The following is a 24,146-nucleotide window of genomic DNA, read 5'->3' on the forward strand; positions in this document are numbered from 1 at the left end:
CTAGTTCTTATACATTACAATTCCAGCATCAGTTTCTCTGTACATCAAGGGTTAGTATTTGATAAAAAAATTATAGAATTTATTTGTAAAATAATTTGTCAACTCTTGCTTTTTTGTTTTCATTAATCTAATATATTCACAAACTGGGAAAATATTTTTACAATTAAAGGTTCTGATAAAGGCCTCATTTTCAAAATATATAGAGAATTGACTCTAATTATAAGAAATCAAGCCATTCTCCAATTGATAAATGGTCAAAGGATATGAACAGACAATTTTCAGATGATGAAATTGAAACTATTTCCACTCATATGAAAGAGTGTTCCAAATCACTATTGATCAGAGAAATGCAAATTAAAGACAATTCTGAGATACTATACACCTGTCAGATTGGCTAAGATGAGAGGAAAAAATAATGATGAATGTTGGAGGGGATGCGGGAATACTGGGACATTGATGCATTCTTGGTGGAGTTGTGAACAAATCCAACCATTCTGGAGAGCAATCTGGAATTATGGATAAAAAAATTATCAAATCTTTTGAAACAGCAGTGCTACTACTGGGCTTATATCCCAAAGAAATACTAAAGAAGGGATAGGGACCTGTATGTGCCAAATGTTTTTGGTATAATTTTTTGTATTGACTAGAAACTGGAGAATGAATGGATGCCCATTAATTGGAGAATGGCTGGGTAAATTGTGGTATATGAATGTTATGGAATGTAATTGTTCTGTAAGAAATGACCAGCAAGATGAATACAGGGAGGCTTGGAGAGACTTACATGAACTGATGCTAAGTGAAATGAGCAGAACCAGGAAATCATTATGCACTTCAACAACGATGCTGTATGAGGATGTATTCTGATGGAAGTGGATATCTTCGACAAAGAGAAGATCTAATTCAGTTCCTATTGATCAATGATGGACAGAATCAGCTACACCCAGAAAAGTAACACTGGGAAATGAGTGTAAACTGTTTGGATTTTCGTTTTCCTTCCCAAGTTATTTTTTACCTTCTGAATCCAATTCTCCCTGTGCAACAAGAGAACTGTTCGGTCCTACACACATATATTGTATCTAGGATATGGTATAACATATTTAACATATTTAACATATATAAGACTGCTTGCCATCTAGGGGAGGGAGTGGAGGGAGGGAAGGGAAAAGTCAGAACAGAAGTGAGTGCAAGCAATAATGTTGTAAAAAATTACCCAAGCATATGTTCTGTCAATAAAAAGTTATAATAAAAAAAAAGAGAGAAAGAAAAAATCTAATATGCTCATTTCTCTTATATTCTTTTCTTTCCTTTATTATTTTGCATATTTGCTTTAATCAATGTAAATTGACATATTTATTTTAGAAAGGATATTTTAAGTTATTTAAATAGCTTTTTTTTAAACTTTGTCTTTTGTAACTATAATTTGAATATTAAGTATGTCTCCATTTCATTTAGCAACTCCTCTCCTTTGTCACTCTCTTTCCTGTAGTCATTTGTGATCATTTTGTATTGTTTTCTCAAAATGTCATACCGCTTTTTGGGGGGTTTTTAGTGTTGTTGTTGTTGTTGTTTTTTTTTTTTGATGAAAAAATTGGGTTAAGTGACTTGCCCAAAGTCATGCAGCTAGGAAGTGTTAAGTGTCTGAGACCAGATTTGAATTTAGGTCCTTCTGAATTCAGGGATGGTGCTCTATCCACTGTGCCAGCTGCCCCATACTACTTTTTTAAAGCATGGAGAGCATAATCACACTTTATGGACTAATTTAAACACACCATACTTTTGCTGAAAATGCTTAGTGTTTTATATCTGTGTAGCTCCAGAAACACAATCGATTGCCGTATCCAGAAGACTCTAAAAGGTGGTCTATTGCAGGAATACTTGGCCTCAAAGTCAGAAAGACCTGGATGGATTTAGGTCTTTCTTCTGAGATATGCTTATGCAATCCTGGGCAAATCATATCAATGTTAGAAAAATAATGAGATTCCATGTTTATTGAAATTTAATAACTGGTTATGGAAAGGAGTCAAATTTTCCTGTCCTTTATCTTGAGAAGAATGTTAAAAATTCAGGTGATCCCTCAAGGATCTCATATTAAGATTCTAATTCTCTTTTTCCTAGAACTTTCTTGAGGGCTTCCTTCATTTCTCTGTTTCTAAGACTGTAGATCAAAGGGTTTAGGAATGGGGTAACAACAGAATAAAAGAGGGTCACAATCTTTTGGGTCCCAGAATCATGTCCTGAATTTGGCTTCACATACATCACCATCACAGATCCATAGAACAATGAAACTACAGCTAAGTGAGAACCACAAGTGGAAAAGGCTTTTCGCCGCCCTGCTATGGAAGGGACTTTCAGCACAGCTCTCAGGACAAGGGCATAAGACCCCATGATGAATCCAAAAGGGGCAAAAAGGTTCAGAGAACTCAAAGTGGAACAAGTGAGCTCCATCATAGGAACTCGGGTACATGTAAGAGCTAACAGTGGCCCAGGGTCACAGACAAAGTGGTCAATAATCTTAGGATCACAGAAGGACATCTGAGAAATGATAATGATGGGGATCAGGAACCAGAGGAAGCCAAGTCCCCAGCAGCTAATCATCAGGTTGGTGCAGAGACGTCCTGTCATGATGGTTGGATAGTGCAGAGGTTGGCAGATGGCTAAGTATCTGTCAAATGCCATAATTGCTAGGAAAAAACATTCTGTGATACCCAAAGAGAAGAAGAAGTAGAACTGGAGGAAGCATCCAGAGAAAGAGATAATCTTGGTTTCAGAGAGGAAATTAGTCAACATATTAGGGATGATGGTAGTAACATACCAAATCTCTAAAAAGGAGAAGTTGGCCAGGAGCACATACATTGGTGTTTGGAGTCTCTGATCCCAGATTACTGCACAAATGATAGCTCCATTTCCCAATAGAGTTAGAATGTAGATGACAAATAACAGTGAGAAGAAGATGAACTGGGTTTCTCTATGACAAGGGAAACCAAGAAGGATGAAACCAGCAATATGATTGGAGATGTTGTGAATGCTGTAAATATTCATTTTCCCATAAGCTAAAACAAAATAAAAGACAAAATTTGTCTTAATGACAAATAAAATGATTTATTGATAAATAGCTGAGTAGATTGGGAGTAAAGTTTTATCATCTATAGTGGCAATATATTACAGTACATATCATGTTAGATGTGGAGCCAGGAAGATTTGGGTTCAGATTCCACCTTTGACATTTACTAGCTAGCTATGTAGCAATGAGCAGATCATTTAGCTTTTCTGAACCTCTGTTTTCTCATCAGTGAGATGGGGATAATACTAAGTTTAGTTTCCAAGTTGTTGGGAAGTCTAATGAAATAATTTTTCAAACTTCAAATTGCTAGACAGATTGTCCTGAAAGACAATGCAATTTTCAGTGATTAAAGCTTAAAACAGTACTAAGACTTTTGGGAAAACCTGTATAAACAATGGTTATTCATTTATTATATGACAAGTTACATACCTCTATTTCTTGCAAGTTGGGGAAAAAGATTTTCCTAAACTCTTTTCTGTGACCAGTGACATCCATTTCAATGACTCCTCTTGTTTATTCTAAATTATTATTATTAATTTTAACTCTCTTTGTAGCAAGCTGTTTTCCCCATAATCAGAAGCAGTAATAACATAATTTTTGCCTTAATATTCACTTAATTAGAGTTACTCTGATATTATAAAATTATCCTTACTGAAATGAGGTCCCAATACACTTCATCTGCCAGTCTTCTATAGGTATAGAACTCAGCATAGATCCTGACATATAGTAGACATTTAATACATGCTAATTGGCTGGTGACAAATATGGAGAATGTTGAGCTGGCATAATTTAGACATGCAGTGGAATGCTCAAACTTTCATTCTATTATTCTGATGTATGCTGAATGTGTGCTTTAGAACAACAAGAACCAAGAAATCATCTTAGCACAGCCAATTATAAACCTCTGCATGTATCTCAGCAATTGTGCAAAAAAGGCTGAATGTGAGAGGCTGATGTAGCTACACTATTCTTCCTCACTTCAAATGTTTCTTGCCTTGTACTTATTCACTTTACTCTTACCACATATATCATTTCCAGGTATAAACCCTAGGTACTGGATACACTAGGTCTCTTTTCATGAGTGTCTTCTTTAAATGCCTAATCAAAAGGCATTCCCTTCTTCCAGTATTCCAGTGTCCTCAGGGAACCTCTTGTGGGCTGTGGAAGATATATCTTGTGCTCTCTTCCATTTTCATCATACACAAGGCTTTATACTCATTATTAAAATGAAATGACATTTTGCACATTCTAGAGGCATTTTAGAGGCTCTTTGTTTAAAGATATTTTATATGAGGAAATGTCCTGGGTACAAAACCCATCAAATATCAAAAAGAATACAAGACTTAGAGTAAGGGGATTCTTTATTATTAAATTTGTCTGTATTGCCATATATAAATAACCAATAAATCCCAATTTCGTCCTCTCTAAAATGGGAATAATAATAACACCTACCTTATAGTGATGTTGTAGGGATCAAATGAGATAATATGTATCAAGTACTTAGCAAACCTAGAAATGTTATACAAATATAAGTATTTTTGTTATGGAAATTCTGTTAATTGTCATTAACAGAAAATGAAACAATCAGATTTAGCAAGAGTTGCGATATTTAACCATTCTTTTTGACATATTTCCTAAATAGAGCATACATGTGGGACTTGGGTAATGTACAAATATAATATGAAGAAAGGGCAATTAATTTGGAGACATAAAGATCTGAGTTTAAATTGCACCTCAGATATATACAGTGTAACTTTGGACAAGTCCTGTTAACCTCTTTGTGTTTCATTTTCCTCATCTGTAAAATGAAAGAGTTGTATTCATTGATGTTTAAGATCATTTCCAGCTTCAAACTTATGAACTATTATTCTGTGCAACCTCCAAGTATTTCATTTTGAGGCAAAGAAAAAGATTTCAGAATGCAACAGAAAGATGCTCTGGGACTGAATCTCTAAGGGAAAGAAGGTAAATATGAGGCAGGAACATCACTTTCAGAATTCAAATTATAATATGAAATAATAATTAAAATGATTTAATACTGGTTAAAAATGATTATAAAAAACTAGGAGGGAAAGGGGACTGCTATCATTTATCTCCTAAGAGCCTACTGCCAAATGTATGAAAAGATGGCTTTTGCTTTATAAGAAATCCTGATTTTTACCCTGCCCTATTCACCTAATGGTATCCACCAGAATCTCTAAATAGGAGAGTTTGTTCCTTAGCTTGTAAAATAAACTATTGCTTGGAATTCCTTGATTATTTCCAGTCTGCACCTCCAAAGATTATTATTCCTACAATGTACTCCCTCCAAGGCTGATGATGATGTCCTTTGAAATTCATCTTTTCTTTTAAGATTCAGGTCTGCAGTGATTTCTTCTATCTTTTCATTAGTATTTCAGGGGAACAGTTAAAGGAACTGATGATCAAGGAAGAGGATGAATGAATTTGGTTCTAGGAATTCTGAGAGAATTAGGAATGAAAAAGGGAAAAGAACAAAGGGGATGCCAAAGAGAAAATGAAAAGGAAATTATAGAGGAGAAAGAATTAAAAAGAAAAAAAGAGGAGTTTTGGAGGGTTTATCAAACTCCAACTCTCTAATTTTATATCTGAGAGAACCAAGGACTCAGAAAGATGAGGTACTCCTTGCCCAAATATTGAGAAGTAAATGTTAGATAAAAATCCATGTTTTTGAAATGAAATCTATTGTTCTTTCTCCTGGGAAGAGGAGGAAAAAGAAGAGGAAAAATAAAGAGAGAAAATTTTCCTTGTACAGAAAAAGGCATTGAAGGCATTTTGGTCTTTGAATCCTGGAGATAGAGAATAGGGCCAGATGATTCTAACATGTATCAGGGAGTAATAAACTGGAGTGGTGGTTGTGATGATAGTGTGTATTTCAATGGCTCTGAACCTTAGGATGCAGAGATGAACACATTGGTATTACTGAAGAATCTGATGGGAATGTGGAGAAACCAACTAGAGCATACTTGAAAGGCATTTGATTGTTGGAACATATCTAGAGGAGCCCACATACCTGAAATCATAAGCTGGTCATTAAGAAAGCTTGGAGTGAAAGGTTGGAGAGGAAGATGCATTTTGCCTTTTTTGTTTGTTTGTTTTGTTTTTTGACAGGTTCAATCACTGATAATCCTCATTTCCAATCCTCTGTTCTCCTTGTATCATTGAGATTCTGAAGGAAAGAAAGCAAAGGGTCAAAGGTAGAATTACATTAGTGTGAAGCTCTCCCAGTATATTTGCCAAAGGACAAAGACAATATAAGGCTGTTCTCCATCTTAAACTCTCCCACTCCCCTCAGTTAATCTCCTTAAGGGATTAATTTATTAATTCAGTGAACAGTGCTTGGGGAAAATTTTTGTCAATTATTTCCTTTCCTTGAGTTCCTGTGTTCCCTAAGGATGATTTTTAATGTGATTTTAATTAGAAAAGCATCTATTGAACACCTACTATATGTAATGCTTTCATATACTAATGAAGCCTTCTCTGTTTGATAACATATAATAATTTTTTTTATCTTTTTGTGTATGTGATGCTAATTAGTGCTGGCCATATCAGGGTCTCCCAATTATTTTCTTGGATAAATTCTTCATGATGTATGAGAATGAGGCTTCTGCATCATGCACAGATCTTATTCTTTATTCTTGAACCATATTTTCCACTGCATTAAAAGAAATTATCCTTTCCTTTGTCTGCTTTGCACTAAAGTCTTGGCAGTGAACTTGGAGTCAATAAGACTTGAATTTGGCCTCAGATAATTTCTAGATATGTGGGCAAGTAACATAAGAACTGACAACTTCTTCTTATCATCTGTAAAATGAGGATAAACCCTCACAATGTAGTTGTGAGAATCAAATGAGATAATATGTGTAAAATGTTTCTAAGCTATAAAGTGCTATATAAATGGGAACTCATAATTATGTTGACTTAATTTTGTCATTTATTAATCTTCAATCTCTTTTATAGGTGTTATCTTCTCAACTGTCAGTCAAAATAAGTACCTAATTTAGGTCCCCAACACCTCTCCTCAGTTTTATTGTTTTAATCTGCCCCACATCATTCCTTTCTTCATTTAGTTGCCGATGTGATTTTTCTAAAGCTAAGATCTGGACATATCATTTCCTTTTCTCCAAAACTCGTCTTCAAGTGAGGTCTAGTGGCTCCCTATTACTCCTATTATCAAATATCATGTCCTCTGTTAGTCATTTATAGTTTTTTTAAAAATAACATTTTACTTTCTATCTTTCCACATTTCTAAATATCTCACTCCCCTCAATGTATTTTATGATCAAACTACACAAATCCACTTACACTTTCTCAGACACTAAGTTTCATCTCATCTTGTACTGACTGTTCCCATACCTAGAATGCTCTGCCACATCACTTCCCTCTCTTAGTATTTCTGATTTTCTTCAAATCTATTTTCTGTAGGAGGTCTTTCATAGTCTGCTCAGTTGATAATGCCTTCCCCTTTCTGACTGTCTTTGTTTACTTTGGATATATATTTTATATACCTAGTTGTTTACCTATTATCTCTGTATTAGAATGTAAGGTCATTGAAGGCAGAGTTTGTGCTATTATTGCTTTTTAAAAAATCTTCAGCACTTAACACTCTGCCTGGTACATAGCACTTCCTTACCTTATTTCTTTTAATTAGATTTATTTTTGCTTTTGCTTGATCTGAGATCAAAATTAATACCCTTGCTTTTTTTTTTATTTATTTACCTGAAGCATAATAGGTTTTGTTCTTGCCTTTTTACCTTTACTCTGAATATATCATTCTGCCTTAAATGTGTTTTTTGTATTTTAAGTCCCAATTAGTTCTCTGGAGGAGGCCTCAGGATCAGCCAGAGTCAGGATAAGTAAAAGTCTTTGGTTTTTAGGGGGAGGAGTGAAAGAGATGGGCAAACTGCCAGGAGTTTTGTCAAAGATCTCTTCTAGATTCTGGAGTCCAAAATCTCCACCTTTCTCCTCCACATCCTGAAGTGAAGTCTCACTTTTCTCACCCCACCCTCTAATCCTTGCTTATGATTATCTTAATATAAAACATTGAGCCAGGACCAAAGGTGAGAAGAACCATTTTCTCAAACATATGCTAATAGAGTCATTGTCTCATATCGAATAGCTAATTAACTTTAAGAATTCGGTTGTCTGATTCAAGTACACCTTTTCATAGTTTCAGCCCTTTACATTTGTAAGCAACATATTGTAGGATTCTGGCTTTTAATCCCAGTCTGCTACCCACTTTTGTTTTATGGGAGAATTCAACCTATTCACAATGACAGTTAAAATGATGAATTCTGTATTTCTTATCATCTTATTTACAGCAAATTAACTGCTTTTCTCTTTCCTTTCCCCCTTTCCCTCTTCCCCAGTAATTTTGCTTCTGACCACCCCCTCCCTCAAATAGCCCTCTCCTTTTACAGCCCCTTTACCTTTTTTTATACATTCTCCCACTACATGTTTTCATTTCTATTAGCCTCCCCCTTTCCTTTCCTCTTTCTCTTTCCACTTCACTATAAGATGAGACAAATTTCTCTGCGAAGTCAAATATTTTCCCTCTTTGAGCCAAATCTGATGAGAGTAAGATTCATTCCTCTCCCTTTTCCCTCTCAATTAGAATAGGTCCTCTTTGCATCTTCTTGAGATGTAATTTCCCTCTTTTTGCCTCCATTTCCCTCTTTTTCCTGTTCAATCCTCTTTCTACCTCTAGTTCCTTTTTTATATTATCACAATAAAATCAAATATTTATTTTTATCAAATGTACCCTCTAAGTATACCCATAACAGATATAGCTAGAGTTCTTTCCTTTTTATCCTTTTATGCTTCTCTTGAGCTCTGTGTTTGGAGTTCAAAATTTCTGTTTGTCTTTGGTCTTTTTATAAGAAATAAATGAAATTCACCTGAATCACTGAATGTCCCTCTTCTTCTCTAAAAGATAATGGTCAGTTTTTCTGGATAGTTGATTCTTGGCTGCATCCAAGTTTCTTTGCCTTTTGGAATATCAGCTCTGTCCAGTCCCTTCGATTCTTTAAAGTGGAAGCTGCAAAATCCTGGGTAATCCTAATTGTGGCTCCTGAAAACTTCCTGGCTACTTGCAATATTTTCTTCCTGATCCAATAATTCTGAAACTTACTTATGATATTTTTTGAAGTTGTCATTGTGAGGTCTCTTTCAGGAGGTGATTGGTGAATTCTTTCAATGACTATTTTACCATATGCTTCTAAGATATCAGGGCAGTTTTCCTTGATGACTTCCTGAAAGACAATGTCTAGACTCTTTTTTTTTTTTTTTTTTTTTTTTCCTTTTCATCATGGTTTTCAGGAAGTCCAATGATCCTTAGACTGTCTCTCCTAGATCTATTTTCCAGGTCAGTTGTTTTTCTAATAAGTTATTTTACATTGCCTTCCACTTTAAATTTGTTGTTGTTGGTGTTGTTGTTGTTTTTGACTGATTCTTGATGTCTCATTGAATCATTCATTTCCATTTGTTCAATTCTAATTTTTATTGAATTATTTTCTTCAATTACCTTTTTTCTTTTTTTTTTTTAGCTCCTTTTGTATTTGGTCAATTGAATTTGTAAATGAGTTGTTTTATTCAATGGATTTTTTTTTCCCATTTCACAAATTTTGTTTTTCAAATCTATTTTGTAAGGAGTTATATGCTTTTTCCATTTCACTAAATCTAAGGAGTTTTCTTCAAATAATTTGTTTCCTTTTCCAAATTCTCCTGAAATATTCTCGTTTCCTTTCCCCATTTTCCCTCTAACTCTCTTTTAAAATCTGTTTTGAATTCTTCCAAGAGAGCCTTGTGATATGGAACCAATTCACATCACCCTTTTGAAACTTCATCAGGAGATTATTTGCTTTTAGCGTCCTCAGGGTTTGAGGTCTGTTCTTCCCTTTCTCCATAAAAATTATCTATGGTCAGCTTTCTTTTTGCTTTTTAAAAAAAATTTATTTATTTTTTTTAAATTTAAGGTTGAGGTCTGCTTTTAGGGCAAAGGTGAGATTGTCCAAGCTTCCTCTAAACATGACAGTAGCTGTACTGGGTCATTTCTAACTTATGTTGCTGGATAGGTGTGACCAGGTCCCATGTTATTCTGGGGTTCAAGCTCACTATTTACCTTTTTTATTTTTGTTGCTTATCTCACAGCTAATCTGCTAAAGCCAATTGCAATCAGGAATCTACAGATTGCTGAAAATTCCTCCCCTTATATTCCCTGACATGTAGGGCCTACACTGCCCTGGATCTCTGGACTGTGCCTGTGTTTGTCTGCTTCTCTATATACTCATTTGAAACAGACATTTTTTCAAGTTGTTCCAAAATGTCTTCTTCGGGAAATGTGTTATAGTTCAAATACTTGTGGGTTCTGTCATTCCAAAACCAGTTCAGAGGCTTGATTTGATGTTGGTCTGTGGGGCATCAGGGAAAGTCAGATAAAGATAGGTTTCCTTGCTAGTATCTTGGCTCTGACTCCAAGAATTCCAAAAAGAGAAAAAGCAAGAGTCTAAAAAAAAGAACTAAAATGATTTTACAAATGAAATGAGTCATAGAGGAAAAAATGGGCAAATAAATTAGGTTTGAAGAAGAAATATATGAAAAAAGAGTTAATAGCTTGGAACAAGGAATAAAAAAATTTTTACTCAAGAAAACAACTTGACAAAATTTAGAACCAACCAAATAAAGGTTAATGGCTTCATGAGACATTAAAAAATATTACAACCAAGTCAAAAGAAATAATAGAAGGAAACATGAGTTATCTCACAGTAAAAACAAGTGACATAAAACAAATCAAGTAGAGATAATTTAAAAATCATTGTACTGTCCAAAATTATGATTAAAAAGTTCATTTTATGGATTAGGCTGCTGGTGTATTTGACTGTATTTAATTCATTTTGAATTGGAAGGGAACTTAGATGTTGTTAAAAGTGTCACTCATTTTGATTGATAAAGAAATAGGTCCAGGAATGTTAAAAGCCTTTCCAAGGATCACAAAGCTAGTACATTTTAGAGGTGGTATTTAAATTTAGGTATTTCTTACTCCAGGTTCTGGTTTATTAATCATTATTCATTTATATGCTCTACCACCCTAGCCTGATGGGACAGAGTATGATAATATGGAAGACTAAGTAAATGGCAGCAGCTGATTGGCGCCAGAGCAAGATATTAGATAAAGTCTTTAAGAAAATCAGGTAAATACTCCAGGGAAATTCACTAAAGGTATTTCTATGGATGGTTTTTATTCTCATCTGGATTTTCTTAGAGCAGTCTTGATTTCCTTGTTACTCAGATTGTAGATTAGGAGATTACCAATGGAGTCACTACTGAGTCAAATGAAGTGATAATTTTATGTGAACCAGCTGTATTTCCAGAGTTGGGACTGGTGTATAAAACTATGAGGATCCTATAGAACAGGGGAAGCCATAAGTAGAGAGGTCCAGCTTCCAGCCAGCTGCTGAAAGAACTTTCAAGATAGGTCTGAATACTAGAGTGTAGGATCCAGTAATGAAAAGAAAAGTCATAAACATGAGGAGACAATTTAGGATAGAATAAGAAAGTTCAATCCTTGGGATAGGGACACAAGACAGAGCCAATAGGCATCCTGGGTCACAGAGAAAGTGAGCAATAATATTTGGATCATAAAAAGTAATTGAGTCATGAAGCAAATAGGGACTGGAAAGTAGAGGAAGCCACTCACCCAGCAGAGGAATACTGTTTTGATGCAAAAATGTCCTGTCATGATTGTAGGGTAATGCAGAAGCTGATAAATAGCCAGGTACCTATCAAAAGTCATGAGGAATGGAAAGGTTCCTGTGGCACCTGTGGAAAAAAAGTAGAACTGGAGAAAACATGCAGTGAAAGAAATGGTCTTGGTCTCAGAGAAAATTCACTAACATGTTAGGAACTGGGGTTTTGATGTATAAAAAAGAAAAGTTGGCCAGCAGAATGTATATGGGGATATGAAGGTGCTGATCCAACCCCACTGCAAGATGATAGACCCATTCGCCATGAGAGTCAAGACATAGGTCAGAGAGAACACCTCAGAGAAAAAGATTTATATTTCCCTGGGGCAAGGAAAACTCAGGAGGATGATCTCAGTCACTCTGTTTCCTCCTGTTACATTCATAACTCCAGACTATGGAAAACACAGAAATGACCATGAAACAGGTTACTCTATTCCTTATCTCTCACAGAGCCCCCAATTTTGAAGAATTATGAAGAGTTCTTCCATTTCTAAAACTCTTATGACTACTATTTCATATGGTATTTCAATGCAGATGGTTCATAAGGACAACAAAATACAACAAATAAAAACTATTATGGGCCTATTCTTCAATTATTTAGATAGAATATGTTATAATAGAGAACTGAAATAATAGATTTTCATAATCTAGATTCTGTTTCCCATTCCAGTTGAAACTCATGGTGACATTACTGTCAAAGTAGATTATACATTATCCTCCATTGAAATTCTATGCCACTTCCCTCCCCTAAATCTACCTCCAACAGAAGTTCTTTTCTCACCTGTCTTTTTGTTAATGTTTTTATTATAAAGTTAACATCAACAACCAAAAATATAGCAAATAATTCTGACCTGAAACATCCTGTTTTTGACAGGGAAGAGTACAATATTATTCAAATTTATATTTCACTTAAAAGGTTTGCAAAGTGCTTTACAAATATTCTCTTATTTTTAGGGAAATATATATATATATATATATATATATATATATATATATATATATATATGTAAGCACAATAGGAGTTTTTCAAGGTCACATAGCAAATATGTCTCTGATGTAATTTTTGCACACAGGCCTTATTGACTTCAAGTTTCACTTAATATCTACTATGCCATGATGAATCTCTAATAATTGCAGACATTTGTGCTGTTGCTCACATATAATTTTCTGTTTTCCCTCTATTTTTGCAGTGGCTCTCTCCTTTGCTTGGAACATACTACTTCCTCATGTTCACCTTTAAAAATTGATAGCTTTTTTCAAAGCTCAGCTGAAATATTACTTGTCTCACCTGAGAAATCTACTCATCCCCTGATTTCCCAGTGTTTCCCTCCCCAAAATTCCGTGCTACTTATTATCTAACTAATTTTCATGTGCTTGTTTTCTCCTTGATAGAATATAAAATTCTATTGATTGATTGACATTAAAGAAGGAAATGTGAATAGCTAGTAGAGAGTAGGGCTTTGAGTCAGAAAGAACTGAGTTCAAATAAGACATTTGATATTTTCTAACTGAAGAATCTTGGGCAAATTGTTTGAACTCTTTGTCCTATAGCCTAGGCACCAGGCCTGTGGCTTCTGCTTTCGTCCTAAAGCATTCCCTGGTTCTTTGGAAGCCAGTCTCACATCAGTCTGCTTCTCCTCTTTTGATTTTCTTCAGCTGGTCCTGGCTAAACTGTCACTAATTATATGCCCCCAGGTCATAATTTCCCCTCTTTTTGGTTATTGTGAGTCAGATTTCACTCAAATGCTCAGCCACAAAATTACATACTGGCTTTTGCCTCTAATCACCTTCTTACAGAGGTGATTAATACAGAGTTTATAGCACAGAGCTTGGAATGCAACATTTGATTAGCACCATATTTGTGTCATTAAAGGACTTTGGTAGAAGTTTTTTCCAAATTTTATTTTTACACTTTTACAATACATTTTATAAATTTATTTTTGTATTTTTACAAATATTTTAGAGAGTATTAGAATTAACTGTTTTTTATTATTAATTTTATAATTATAACATTTTTTGACAGTACATATGCATAGGCAATTTTTTTTTTTACATTATCCCTTGTACTCCCTTCGTTCTGAATTTTTCCCCTCCTTCCCTCCACCCCCTAGATGGCAGGCATTCCCATATATATTAAATATCTTATAGTATATCCTAGGTACAATATATGTGGGGATTTATATTTGTTCTTTTTTAGTTGCATGCCCAGTTAATTGATCTGCTCTTTTTCTGTTTTATTCATGTAAACATTTAGAATTATATAATTTTTTTCTAAGTTCTGCTTTGACTGTATCCTATAAATTTTAGTATTTTGTATTGTTGTTCTCTTTGATAAAATTATTGATTGTTTCTATGCTTTATTGTTTTGGCACACATTTTTTAAGTGTAAATTATTTAGTAAATTAAGTTAATTTTTATTCTATCTTTCCATGGTTTTATATTACTTGTAATTTTTTATTGCATCATGATTTGAAAAAGATGCATTTAATATTTCTGCCTCTTTACATTAGATTGTGAAGTTTTTATTCCTAATGCATGCTCAAATTTTGGGTGGGTATCATGTACCATTGAGAAAAAGGTATGCTCCTTTTTATTTCCACTGAATTTTCTCTAGATGTTTATCGTGGCTAACTTTTCCCAAATCCTATTCATTTCCTTCAGTTCTTTCTTGTTAATTTTCTGGTTAAATACTTCTGAGATGGAGAGGCTGAAGTCCAGTAGTATAATTTTGTGTCTATTCTTTTTAAAATTTACTTAACATTTTTATGAATTTTGATGCTATAGTATTTAGTCCTTATTTGTTTAGTATTGGTATTATTTCATTGTTTGTGGTATCTTTTAGCAAGATGTAGCTTCTTTCCTTATCTCTTTTCATTAAATCTATTTTTGTTTTTGCCTTGTCTGAGATCAGGATTACTATCTTTACTTTTTTTTTTTTACTTTGGCTAAAGTAAAAATATATATTCTATTCCACTCTTTTACTTTTAGTATGTGTGCATTTCTTTGCTCCAAATGTTTGTAAACAACATATTGTAGGATTCTAGTTTTTAATCCATTCTGTTATCCACTTCTGTTTTGTAGGCGAGTTCATCCCTTTCACAATTATGATTATTTTGTATATTTTCCTCCATTCTATATTCCCCTTGTTTAGACTTTTTTTGTCTCTTTCCTTCATATTTTCTTCTTAATATTTTTTGTTTTCCTCAATTAAATGATTTTTTTTACGTTTGTAAAACAATTTCTTACTTTTGTTTTTAAAATTTAAAAATTTTGAATTCCAGATTCTCTTTCTCCCTCCCCAAATCCTGCCTCATGGAGAAGGCACATGTGAAGTTATGCAAAACATTTCCATAAAAGTAACATTGTGAAAGAAAATATAGATCTCCCTCCCCAAAGTATTCAGACAAAATCATTTTTTTTTTCTGGATAAGGATAGCATTTTTTCATCATAAGTCCTTTAGGACTCATTGTATTGTTGAGAATAGCAAAGTCATTCACAGTTGATCATCCCACAACTTTCCTATTATATTGTATACTTTGTACATAGTCCATTTTACTTTGCTTGAGCTCATGGAAAATTTTCCAGGTTTTTCTGAAAAGATCATGCTTATCATTTCTTATAGGACAATAATTATAATCACATACTACAATTTATCCAGTCATTCCTGATTTGATGTACATGCCCTCAGTTGCCAGTTCTTTGTCCTGAGAAAAGAGCTGCTATAAATATATTTGCACAAAAATGTCCTTTTCTCTTTCCTGTATCATTTGGGATACATACCTAATTATGGTATTATAAAATCTAAGGAGATATATGATTTTATGTCCCTTTAGGCATAGTTCATATTTTTTTTGATCATTTATCAGTTGGGAAATGGCTCTTTTTTTTAAAATAAATTTGAATCAGTTCCCAATACATTTGAGAAATAAGACCTTCATCAAAAAAACTTGCTTCAAAATTCTTTTCATAATTATTATTTCTAACTGTTCCCCCCACTCCATTTATTCTATTTTCTCTCTCTTTTCATCCTTTCCCTCCTCAAAGGTATTTTGCTTCTGATTACCTCTTCACCTAATATGCCCTTCTTTCTATCAACCCCACCCCTTTTCAAAATCCCCTTATTCTTCCATTTTCCTGCAGGGTATGATAGATTCCTATATCCACATTAGACTTTACAGAGTTGCCATATATAGATTATAAAAAAGGGGCCCCATAGAATAGAGAAATCACAGTCAAGTGGAAGCCATATGTAGATAAAACCTTATTATGACTACTATGGACTACTATGAACACCAAAGCATAGGATCAAAGAATGAAAGGAAAGGTGAGGAAGATGATGGGAGAGACAAAGCGGTCAGTGATATTTGGGGCAAAGAATGATAATTGAGATATGAAAGAGACTGGATAGCAGAGGAAGTCAATCACCCAGAAGATGAGTATTGATTTGATGTGGAAATTTCCTGCAATAATTGTGGAATTAGCAGATGCTGATATATATCCCCAAATAAATGAATAGCAAGCTCATGTCAATTTTACTGCCACTTGCAGAAAAGTGCATCATCATAGTGTATATTTTCATCCTGGTGTATATTCTCATCATGAATGAAATCTTGGATGAAATCAAAGAAAAATTCTATGAAGACCTGAAGACCTTCATTATCAATGTGCCAAAACATGACAAACTTGTCATACCAAAGTAAACGCAGATTAGCAGAAATGGATATGATCATCCACAGCCTGACATAACTACACATTGACCCCCAACATAAAGATGTCATTTTGTTCCTTTTTGAATTCAAGGACAATAACCAACCAGTATTCAAAGACTGAGGACAAGAGGAACTGACCTTCTTTGTTCAAAAGACTGTCTTTTTCCTTCACCAAACATTGCAACTAGATCTCCAATATTCCTCCACCTAGTTTGTCAGAAATGGAATCAGAATCTCTCAATTTAATGTACTTCACAAGAAACTTTTCTAAATGTGGTTGTTAATCACTGGTATACATCCTGATTTCTGATAGTAGGAAATTATTTTATCTGCTCTAATTGCTGACAGAAGACACTTGGAATTCCTTTTACTGTAGTGCTTTTAAAAAGAGTAATTCTTATATCCCACAACTATTAACATTCATCCAGAACTTTTCTTCAGGAGTATACTATTAATTAAAGGTAACTAAGAGTCCTTTAACTTTTTACTCTTTGGTAGAAGTAAACTGGCCTGTAGGGACCTAGGAGTTTCTGACACTGGTGAATAAACATACTTATAGTGAAAATTGTAGATTTCTAAAGATACTTTGTGACCCAGAATCTTCTCTCTTTTCACTAGTATTTGGGTGAATAACTGATGATTAATGAAGAAGCTAAAAGGATGATATTCTGGGATCTAACATAGGGGAATTAGGAAAGGAGAAGGGAAAAGAACAAAAGATGAAGAACAGAAAACAAAGAAAACAAGTGAAGAGGAGGAAGCAGAAAAGAAGAAAAGATGAATTTTGGAGATATTTAGTGACTATCAACTCCAACTCCCTCATTTTGTATCTTAGGGAACCAAGGACTCAGAAAGATCATGTGTACCTTGCCTAAAGATAGTGAGAAATATAGCCGGGATACAAATCCATGTATTTGAAACAAAAGCTATGGTTCTTTCCCTTAAGAAGAGGATGAAAAAAAGAGAAAGAGGAAAGGAAGATATTTATTTTATTAGAAAAAGAAATTGAAGGCATTTTGGTCTTTTGATGTTTGGATCTGTGGAAAACCCAAATAGAGGGAGTTGGGAAGAAAAGGGACAATATCAATTAAAAGAAGACAATAAGAAGTGGGACCAGCAGTCACAAGGTCAAAAATTAAAAAAAAATCCAGAAGGGAATTTAGAATCCAATTTATCCATTTTTGCAGAGGGAAATAAAGTCTAGAGCTTTTAGTTTACTCATTCAAAATCACCTAAATAGGTTTTGAGTGAAATAGGATTGTGGTTTAGCAATTATGTGGGGGGAAGAAGAACAAAAGGACACTTTTGCCTTATCAACAATATTTTTTCATGTCACTAATTAATTACTGTATTATATACAATATAGTATTGTTTTTAGTGCTGTTCTTCCCTCTCACTGAGTTGCTCACCTAAGGCAATGATTCTGCTTTGAGGTCTGCTATCTTGATTGGTGAATTATGGTGGGAGATTGTGCCATTTCATCAGAAACTACAACCCTGCTGCTTACTCCATTTACAACTTATCTCACTCTGGACAATTCCACTTCCCTACCTTTGTCTTATCCTACATGGGTATTCTTCTTCTACCTAGCTTCTCTTCCAACTTTCCTTTATATTTTGCCTTCTGCTATTAAAATGTAAACTTTTTGAAGTTAGGGACCATCTTGTTTTCTTCTACTTGTATTCCTGGCATTTAGCACATCACCTGTCATATAGTATGCACTTAAATGTTCTATCTATCTACCTACCTATCTATTTCTTCATTGAATTGAACTCAGATCAACATGTTGCTCTATATTGAACATTGCCAAACAGATAAAATGAGAGAGGGTCTTAAACTAGTTGAACTTCTGCATAAACTTTTTTTCCCCATAAAAAATATTCTATAGAAGATAAGAGAGAGATTAGTGGGAAAGCATATCTCTGCTTAAGAATTTCAAAGGTAGTCAAACTCCTTTTATGACACAGACATGGTACTGATACCTAAACCAGGTTGATCGAAAACTGAGAAAGAAAATTATAGACCAATTTCCTTAATGAATATTGAGGCTAAAATCTTAAATAAGATATTAGCAAAAAGACTTCAGAAAATCATCCCCAGGATAATACACTATGATCAAGTAGGATTCATACCAGGAATGCAGGGCTGGTTTAATATTAGGAAAACTATTAGTATAATTGACCATATTAATAATCAAATTAATAAAAACCATATGATCATCTCAATAGATGCAGAAAAAGCATTTGACAAAATCCAACATCCATTCCTACTAAAAACTCTTGAGAGTATAGGAATAAATGGATTATTCCTTAGAATGATCAGGAGCATATATTTACGACCGTCAGTAAGCATAATATGCAATAGAGATAAACTGGAACCTTTCCCAGTAAGATCAGGAGTGAAACAAGGTTGCCCACTATCACCATTACTATTCAATATAGTACTAGAAACGCTAGCCTTGGCAATAAGAGCCGAGAAAGAGATTCAAGGAATTAGAGTAGGAAATGAGGAAATCAAACTATCACTCTTTGCAGATGACATGATGGTATACTTAGAGAACCCCAAAGACTCTGCTAAAAAGCTATTAGAAATAATTCAGAATTTTAGCAAAGTGGCAGGATACAAAATAAATCCACATAAATCCTCAGCAAAAAGAGCAAAAGAAGCACTTTATATTTCATACTTCTCATGTTAGCTAAGATGATAGGAAAAGATAATGATAAACATTTGTGTGTGTGTGTGTGGGGGAGGATGTGGGAAAACTGGGACACTAATGTGCTTTTGGAGAAGCTGTGAAATGATCCAACCATTCTGGAAAGCAATTTTGAACTGTGCCCAAAGGGCTTTAAAACTGTCCATTCAATAATGTCACTACTGGATTTGTAGCCTAAAGAGATGATAAAAAAGAGAAAAGGATACACATGTGCAAAAATGTTTGTAGCAGTTCTTTTTGTGGTGGCAAGAAAATAGAAATTGAGTGATGCCCATAAATTGGGGAATGGCTGAATAAGTTATGCTATATGAATGTAATTGACTATTATTGTTCTATAAAAAATAATGAACAAGCTGATTTCAGAGAAACTTGGAAAGACTTACATGAACTGATGCTGAATGAACTGAGAAGAATCCAGAAAACACTGTGCCCAGTAACAGCAAGATTATGTGATGATCAGCTGTGATGGATTTGGCTCTTCTCAGCAATGTAATGATTTAAGACAATGCTAATACATTTAGGATGGAAAATGCAATTTCATCCAAAGAGAGAAGACTATAGAGACTAAATGTGGATAAAACAATAGTATTTTCACTTTTTTTGTTTGTTTTTTCTGTCTTGTATTTTTCTCCCTTTTTGTCTGATTTTCCTGGTGCAACACTACAAATATGGAAATATGTTTAAAAGGATTATATGCATTTAACCTGTATCAGATTGCTTGCTGTCTTGGGGAGAGTAAGGGAGGAAAGGAGAAAATTTGGAACACAAAATCTTACAAAAATAAATGTTGGATACTATTTCTATGTATATTTAAAAAATATACTATTGAGAAAAAAGTAAAGTTAAAAAAAGAAGTGTTTCAGTGAAACTAACCAACATGTCAATTGAATTCAACATTATATACAGTTTTCACATTCATAGTTCTATATAATTGTAAAGAAAAGAGGGATGTACATTCTTATATTTCTTTTGGGGATGCTAATCTTAGTCATTAAAATTATAATGGATTATGTTTTAATTTAAAATATTTTTGGTTTCTATATAACATAATCTTACCAGCAAAGGGATTATTATTATTATTATTTTATTTTTGGTGAGATTATATATGCTTTATGCCAGACAATTCCATTTCAGTAGCTTTGTTGAATGCAAAGTGGGTCCTCTTTCATATTGCTGATTTGTCCTATCTTCCTAAAGAGTAGCTAAAAGATCACTAATATATAATCGTAGAGAGAATGTTTCTAATGGTTCTGCTATTGTTAAGCTACTTTGGCATGACCAACAACTAATGAGATAAATTGGTTGATTTAATGTTTTTTTACAAGTAAAACAATCTTTTTCTTATTCCCAGACTGCCTTCAGACAACATATTAAAAATAAGGAAATCCAGAATCTGGATTGGTTTCTCAATAGGCCTTTACATTGTCACTATAGATCTGATTATTTTGACAGGATGGAGAACAAAATAGTATGTGGATTCTCTTCATAGAAAAGTGATGTGTCCCTTTGGCCTTTATTTGCATTCTCTTATGCTACGTAAAACTCTGACGAAACCTTGTAGTCCAAACCCAGTGAGGATTCAGGTGCAGAGAACAGTAGAAAGCTGGTCAATGATGACTATATTATAAAGTCAATGTCAGCTACAAATTTGTCAATACCTAGAGACTCCTCACTTGTTTACTTAGGTAAGTTTGTTAGAAGTCAAGGACATAAGCAATTAAAGGTTTCAGGTCTCATATTTAAAAGAATGTTTTTGCAGGTGATTAAAATGATTATTATTCATGAATAAGAAGATTTAATGACTAATTTTCAGCTTTTAAGTATTTGGAGATTTTTGTTTTTGCATTTTAGAAGCTGTTTCTGGCTTTTCAGATGAAAAATCACACCTGTTTTATTTATTTTATTCGGTTTAAATGAGCTTGCCTGCTGGAATGTTCTGGGTATTCATTCAACATGCATTGATTAAGAGCCTAGCAGAGGCTAGACTTTGTTAGAGAAACAGTCAGAAATAAAAAAGTCTAACCCCTCAAGGAGTTTTTTTAGGAAGCAACATGTATATAGCTAAGCAAATACAAAGTAATTTCTTGGGAATAGGGATATGCAAAAAAGTTTCTGTTGAACTGCTAAATAACTGAAGTATGATCTTGTCCTTCCTCCTATTGGTGCCATCTTTTTTCTATAAGATCTTTTTCTTCACTATGAATATCCACACAAAAAATGGAGATAGAGCATTATATAATTTATTTAGACCTTCCAGAAGAAATGTACAAGTGTACATTATTTAAATGAAATGTCAAAATGCATATGGAGGGACTAACATGAACATGTGAGCCAGATGCTACTAACCTGGTTCAATTCTGTCACAACATATGGATATAGTTAGTACCTCAGGGAAATCATCTTCCCCTAGGCAAAAGATTATCAGTGATGCATACATTGAATCTCAAGTTATATGGTTTACACTTTTTTTCTATGTGAGTCACATTTGCTCATTGATCCTCTTACCCTTCACCTACAGATAAGCTGTTTGAATTTATCTTGGAATTGAGAAATAGCATGGAACAGAAGAAAGAGACAACTAGGTGGTGTCATAGTATATAGAGTACTGATGACTAAAGTTCAAATCTAGCCTCAAATATTTTCTACCTGCTTGACACCAGGCAAGTCACTTAACCTCTCTTTGTCTCCATTTTCTTATGAGAGTAACAATAAGTACCTATATTCTAAAGTTGTGAGGAACAAAGAAGATAATAATTGTGCTTAATACAGTGCTTGACAAAGAATAAATGTTATATAAAGGTTTCTTATTCTTATCATTACTAAATAGCTCTAGCCTTGAAGTCAGTATCCCCAAAGTTCAAAGTTTATCTGTGGCATATGTTAGTTATGTAACAATGGGCAAGCCACTTAGCTCTCAATGTTCCCAGACAACTCTCTAAAACCGTTATAAATGAGTTGCCAATATGTATCTGAGAAGGGATATTTTCATACAAGGGAACTTCCCACAGAGATAAAATCACAGGTCTGGATGAAAGAATAAAAATGGCCTTGGGATTGCCTCTTAATTGTAATGGGAAGTTCTTAAACTTTACCTAAAACTTTTTTCAAGGCTTCCTTCATTTCCTTATTCCGGAGGCTATAAATAAGGGGATTGAAAAGAGGGGTCATCACAGAGTAGAACAATGTAGTGAATTTCTGCATTCCCTCTGCTTGTCCTGAGCCTGGACTCACATATGTCATCATGACAGATCCATAGAATAGAAGAACCACAGCTAGATGTGAAGAGCAGGTGGAGAAAGCCTTCCGCCGACCTGAGACTGAGGGTACTTGTAGCACAGCCCTCAGCACTACTGTGTAGGATCCAATGATGTAGAAGAAGGTGGCAAAGATAAGGAGGGAGCTCATTGTACCACATATTAGAACAGTCCCTGGGATAGGGACACAAGCAGAAGCCAGGGCCAGCAATGGACCCAAGTCACATAAGAAATCATCAATAACATTTGGACCACAGAATGATAACTGAGTAACAAGGACTACTGGGGCCAAGAACCAGAGGAAACCATATACCCAACAAAAGATGATTAGGTTACTACAGAATTTAGTGGTCATGATGGTGGGGTAGTACAATGGGCGACAAATAGCTAGGAAACGATCATATGCCATGATGGAAAGAAATAAGCACTCTGTGGTACCCAGGGAGAAGAAGAAATATAACTGAAGAAGGCATCTAGTAAAGGGAACAGCTTTAGTTTTAGATAAGAAATTGGCCAGCATGTTGGGTACATCAGAGTTGACATAACAGATCTCTAGGAAAGAAAAGTTGGCCAGCAGCAGGTACATGGGAGTATGGAGCCGGAGGTCCCAGTATACAGCACAGACAATGGCCATGTTTCCAAGTATAGTCAGAATGTAAGTCACAGAGAATAGACAAAAAAGTAGCACCTGAATTTCCCAGCGGCTGGGAAAACCCAGAAGGATGAATTCAGTTACTGTGCGGGAAGTGTTACTGGTATCTGAAGGCATTTCCTCCTGTCCTGTGAAGATGACAAGAATGATTAGCTTCCCCATCACCTTACATTTGATGCCTCCTAAACATTAAGTTAGAGACATCTAGTGTAATTTTCAGTGGGAAAGAATAGAACTGGATAAAAAATAATAGTTTTATGAGCTTTGAGGGCAGTTAGCATAGGATCTACTTTGAATTAGGAAGCAAAATGGTTCTTATACTACTGTGAACAAAAGTAAGAGAATTATTCTTTGAGGATTCTCATTCACTGAAATCATAGAATTTAGTACTGGAAGAAACCACTGAGACTATCTAGTCTTATTTCTTGTAGTACTTAGGGAATTTTCTAAATTCTTTATAAGAAAATAGAACACACATTCTCCATCTGTTTTAATTTTCATCCAATCAAGAGAAGTATTGACACCTTTCCATTCAAATAGTGAAAAAAGGGTTGTAATAATAATAAATAGCATTTATATGGGGTTTGCTTACTTACAATTCATTTGATACTAACAATAGTTCAGTGAGGTCGATGCTGTTTCCAAATTAGAAAACTGAAGTTAAGTAATTTGTTCAAAGTCACAATGTAAATTAAGTAATTAAGTAAAAGTAAAGCAAAATTTGAACTCAGGTTTTCCTAAATCCAGGTCTATCACTAGATCCTTTGAACAAACTTATGCTGACTACAACATTTATCTAGAAACAAACATTCTCCCTAGGTTGCATGCTCAGAAGCTCTCTAAATCCAACATCATTTCAGTTAAGTACTTTGAAATCTCTTTCATATAGAGCTAGGTGATGATAATGGGATTTCCCTACCAGCTCCAGTTTGGCAGGACCTCTCTCGAAGTCTCCTATGATGTGTTAAAAGTAAGCTTATTATTCCTCATTCAATAA

The 24,146-nt window shown here is 34.3% G+C and overlaps 3 protein-coding genes and 1 pseudogene across 5 annotated transcripts in view; all 4 read right to left on the reverse strand.

Moving 5' to 3' along the window:
• The window catches only part of LOC141555876 (olfactory receptor 11H6-like), a 136,670-nt gene that overhangs the window by 105,682 nt on the left and 6,842 nt on the right, over nucleotides 1-24,146 (reverse strand). For all 3 annotated transcript variants that reach the window (XM_074289161.1, XM_074289163.1, XM_074289162.1), the window contains exons 2-3: nucleotides 11,775-11,896; nucleotides 6,093-6,248 (exon numbers count right to left, since the gene is read on the reverse strand). The gene's annotated coding sequence lies outside the window, so the exon portion shown is untranslated. The remainder of the gene's footprint in view (nucleotides 1-6,092; nucleotides 6,249-11,774; nucleotides 11,897-24,146) is intronic.
• On the reverse strand, nucleotides 2,089-3,039 carry LOC141553403 (olfactory receptor 11G2-like). Its single transcript, XM_074285074.1, has one exon. It carries the CDS (start codon nucleotides 3,037-3,039, stop codon nucleotides 2,089-2,091), a length of 951 nt encoding a protein of 316 aa, XP_074141175.1.
• LOC141552766 (olfactory receptor 11G2-like) lies at nucleotides 7,880-16,551 on the reverse strand (annotated as a pseudogene).
• Nucleotides 22,325-23,311, reverse strand: LOC141552767 (olfactory receptor 11G2-like). Its single transcript, XM_074284766.1, has one exon. It carries the CDS (start codon nucleotides 23,309-23,311, stop codon nucleotides 22,325-22,327), a length of 987 nt encoding a protein of 328 aa, XP_074140867.1.

The sequence above is a fragment of the Sminthopsis crassicaudata genome, chromosome 2, assembly GCF_048593235.1.
Source record: "Sminthopsis crassicaudata isolate SCR6 chromosome 2, ASM4859323v1, whole genome shotgun sequence".
In the NCBI taxonomy this organism is placed as follows: domain Eukaryota; kingdom Metazoa; phylum Chordata; class Mammalia; order Dasyuromorphia; family Dasyuridae; genus Sminthopsis; species Sminthopsis crassicaudata.

Coding starts and splice junctions, on each gene's coding strand:
- LOC141553403 (XM_074285074.1), bottom strand. CDS start 3,039: ATGAATATTTACAGCATTCACAACATCTCCAATCATATTGCTGGTTTC.
- LOC141552767 (XM_074284766.1), bottom strand. CDS start 23,311: ATGGGGAAGCTAATCATTCTTGTCATCTTCACAGGACAGGAGGAAATG.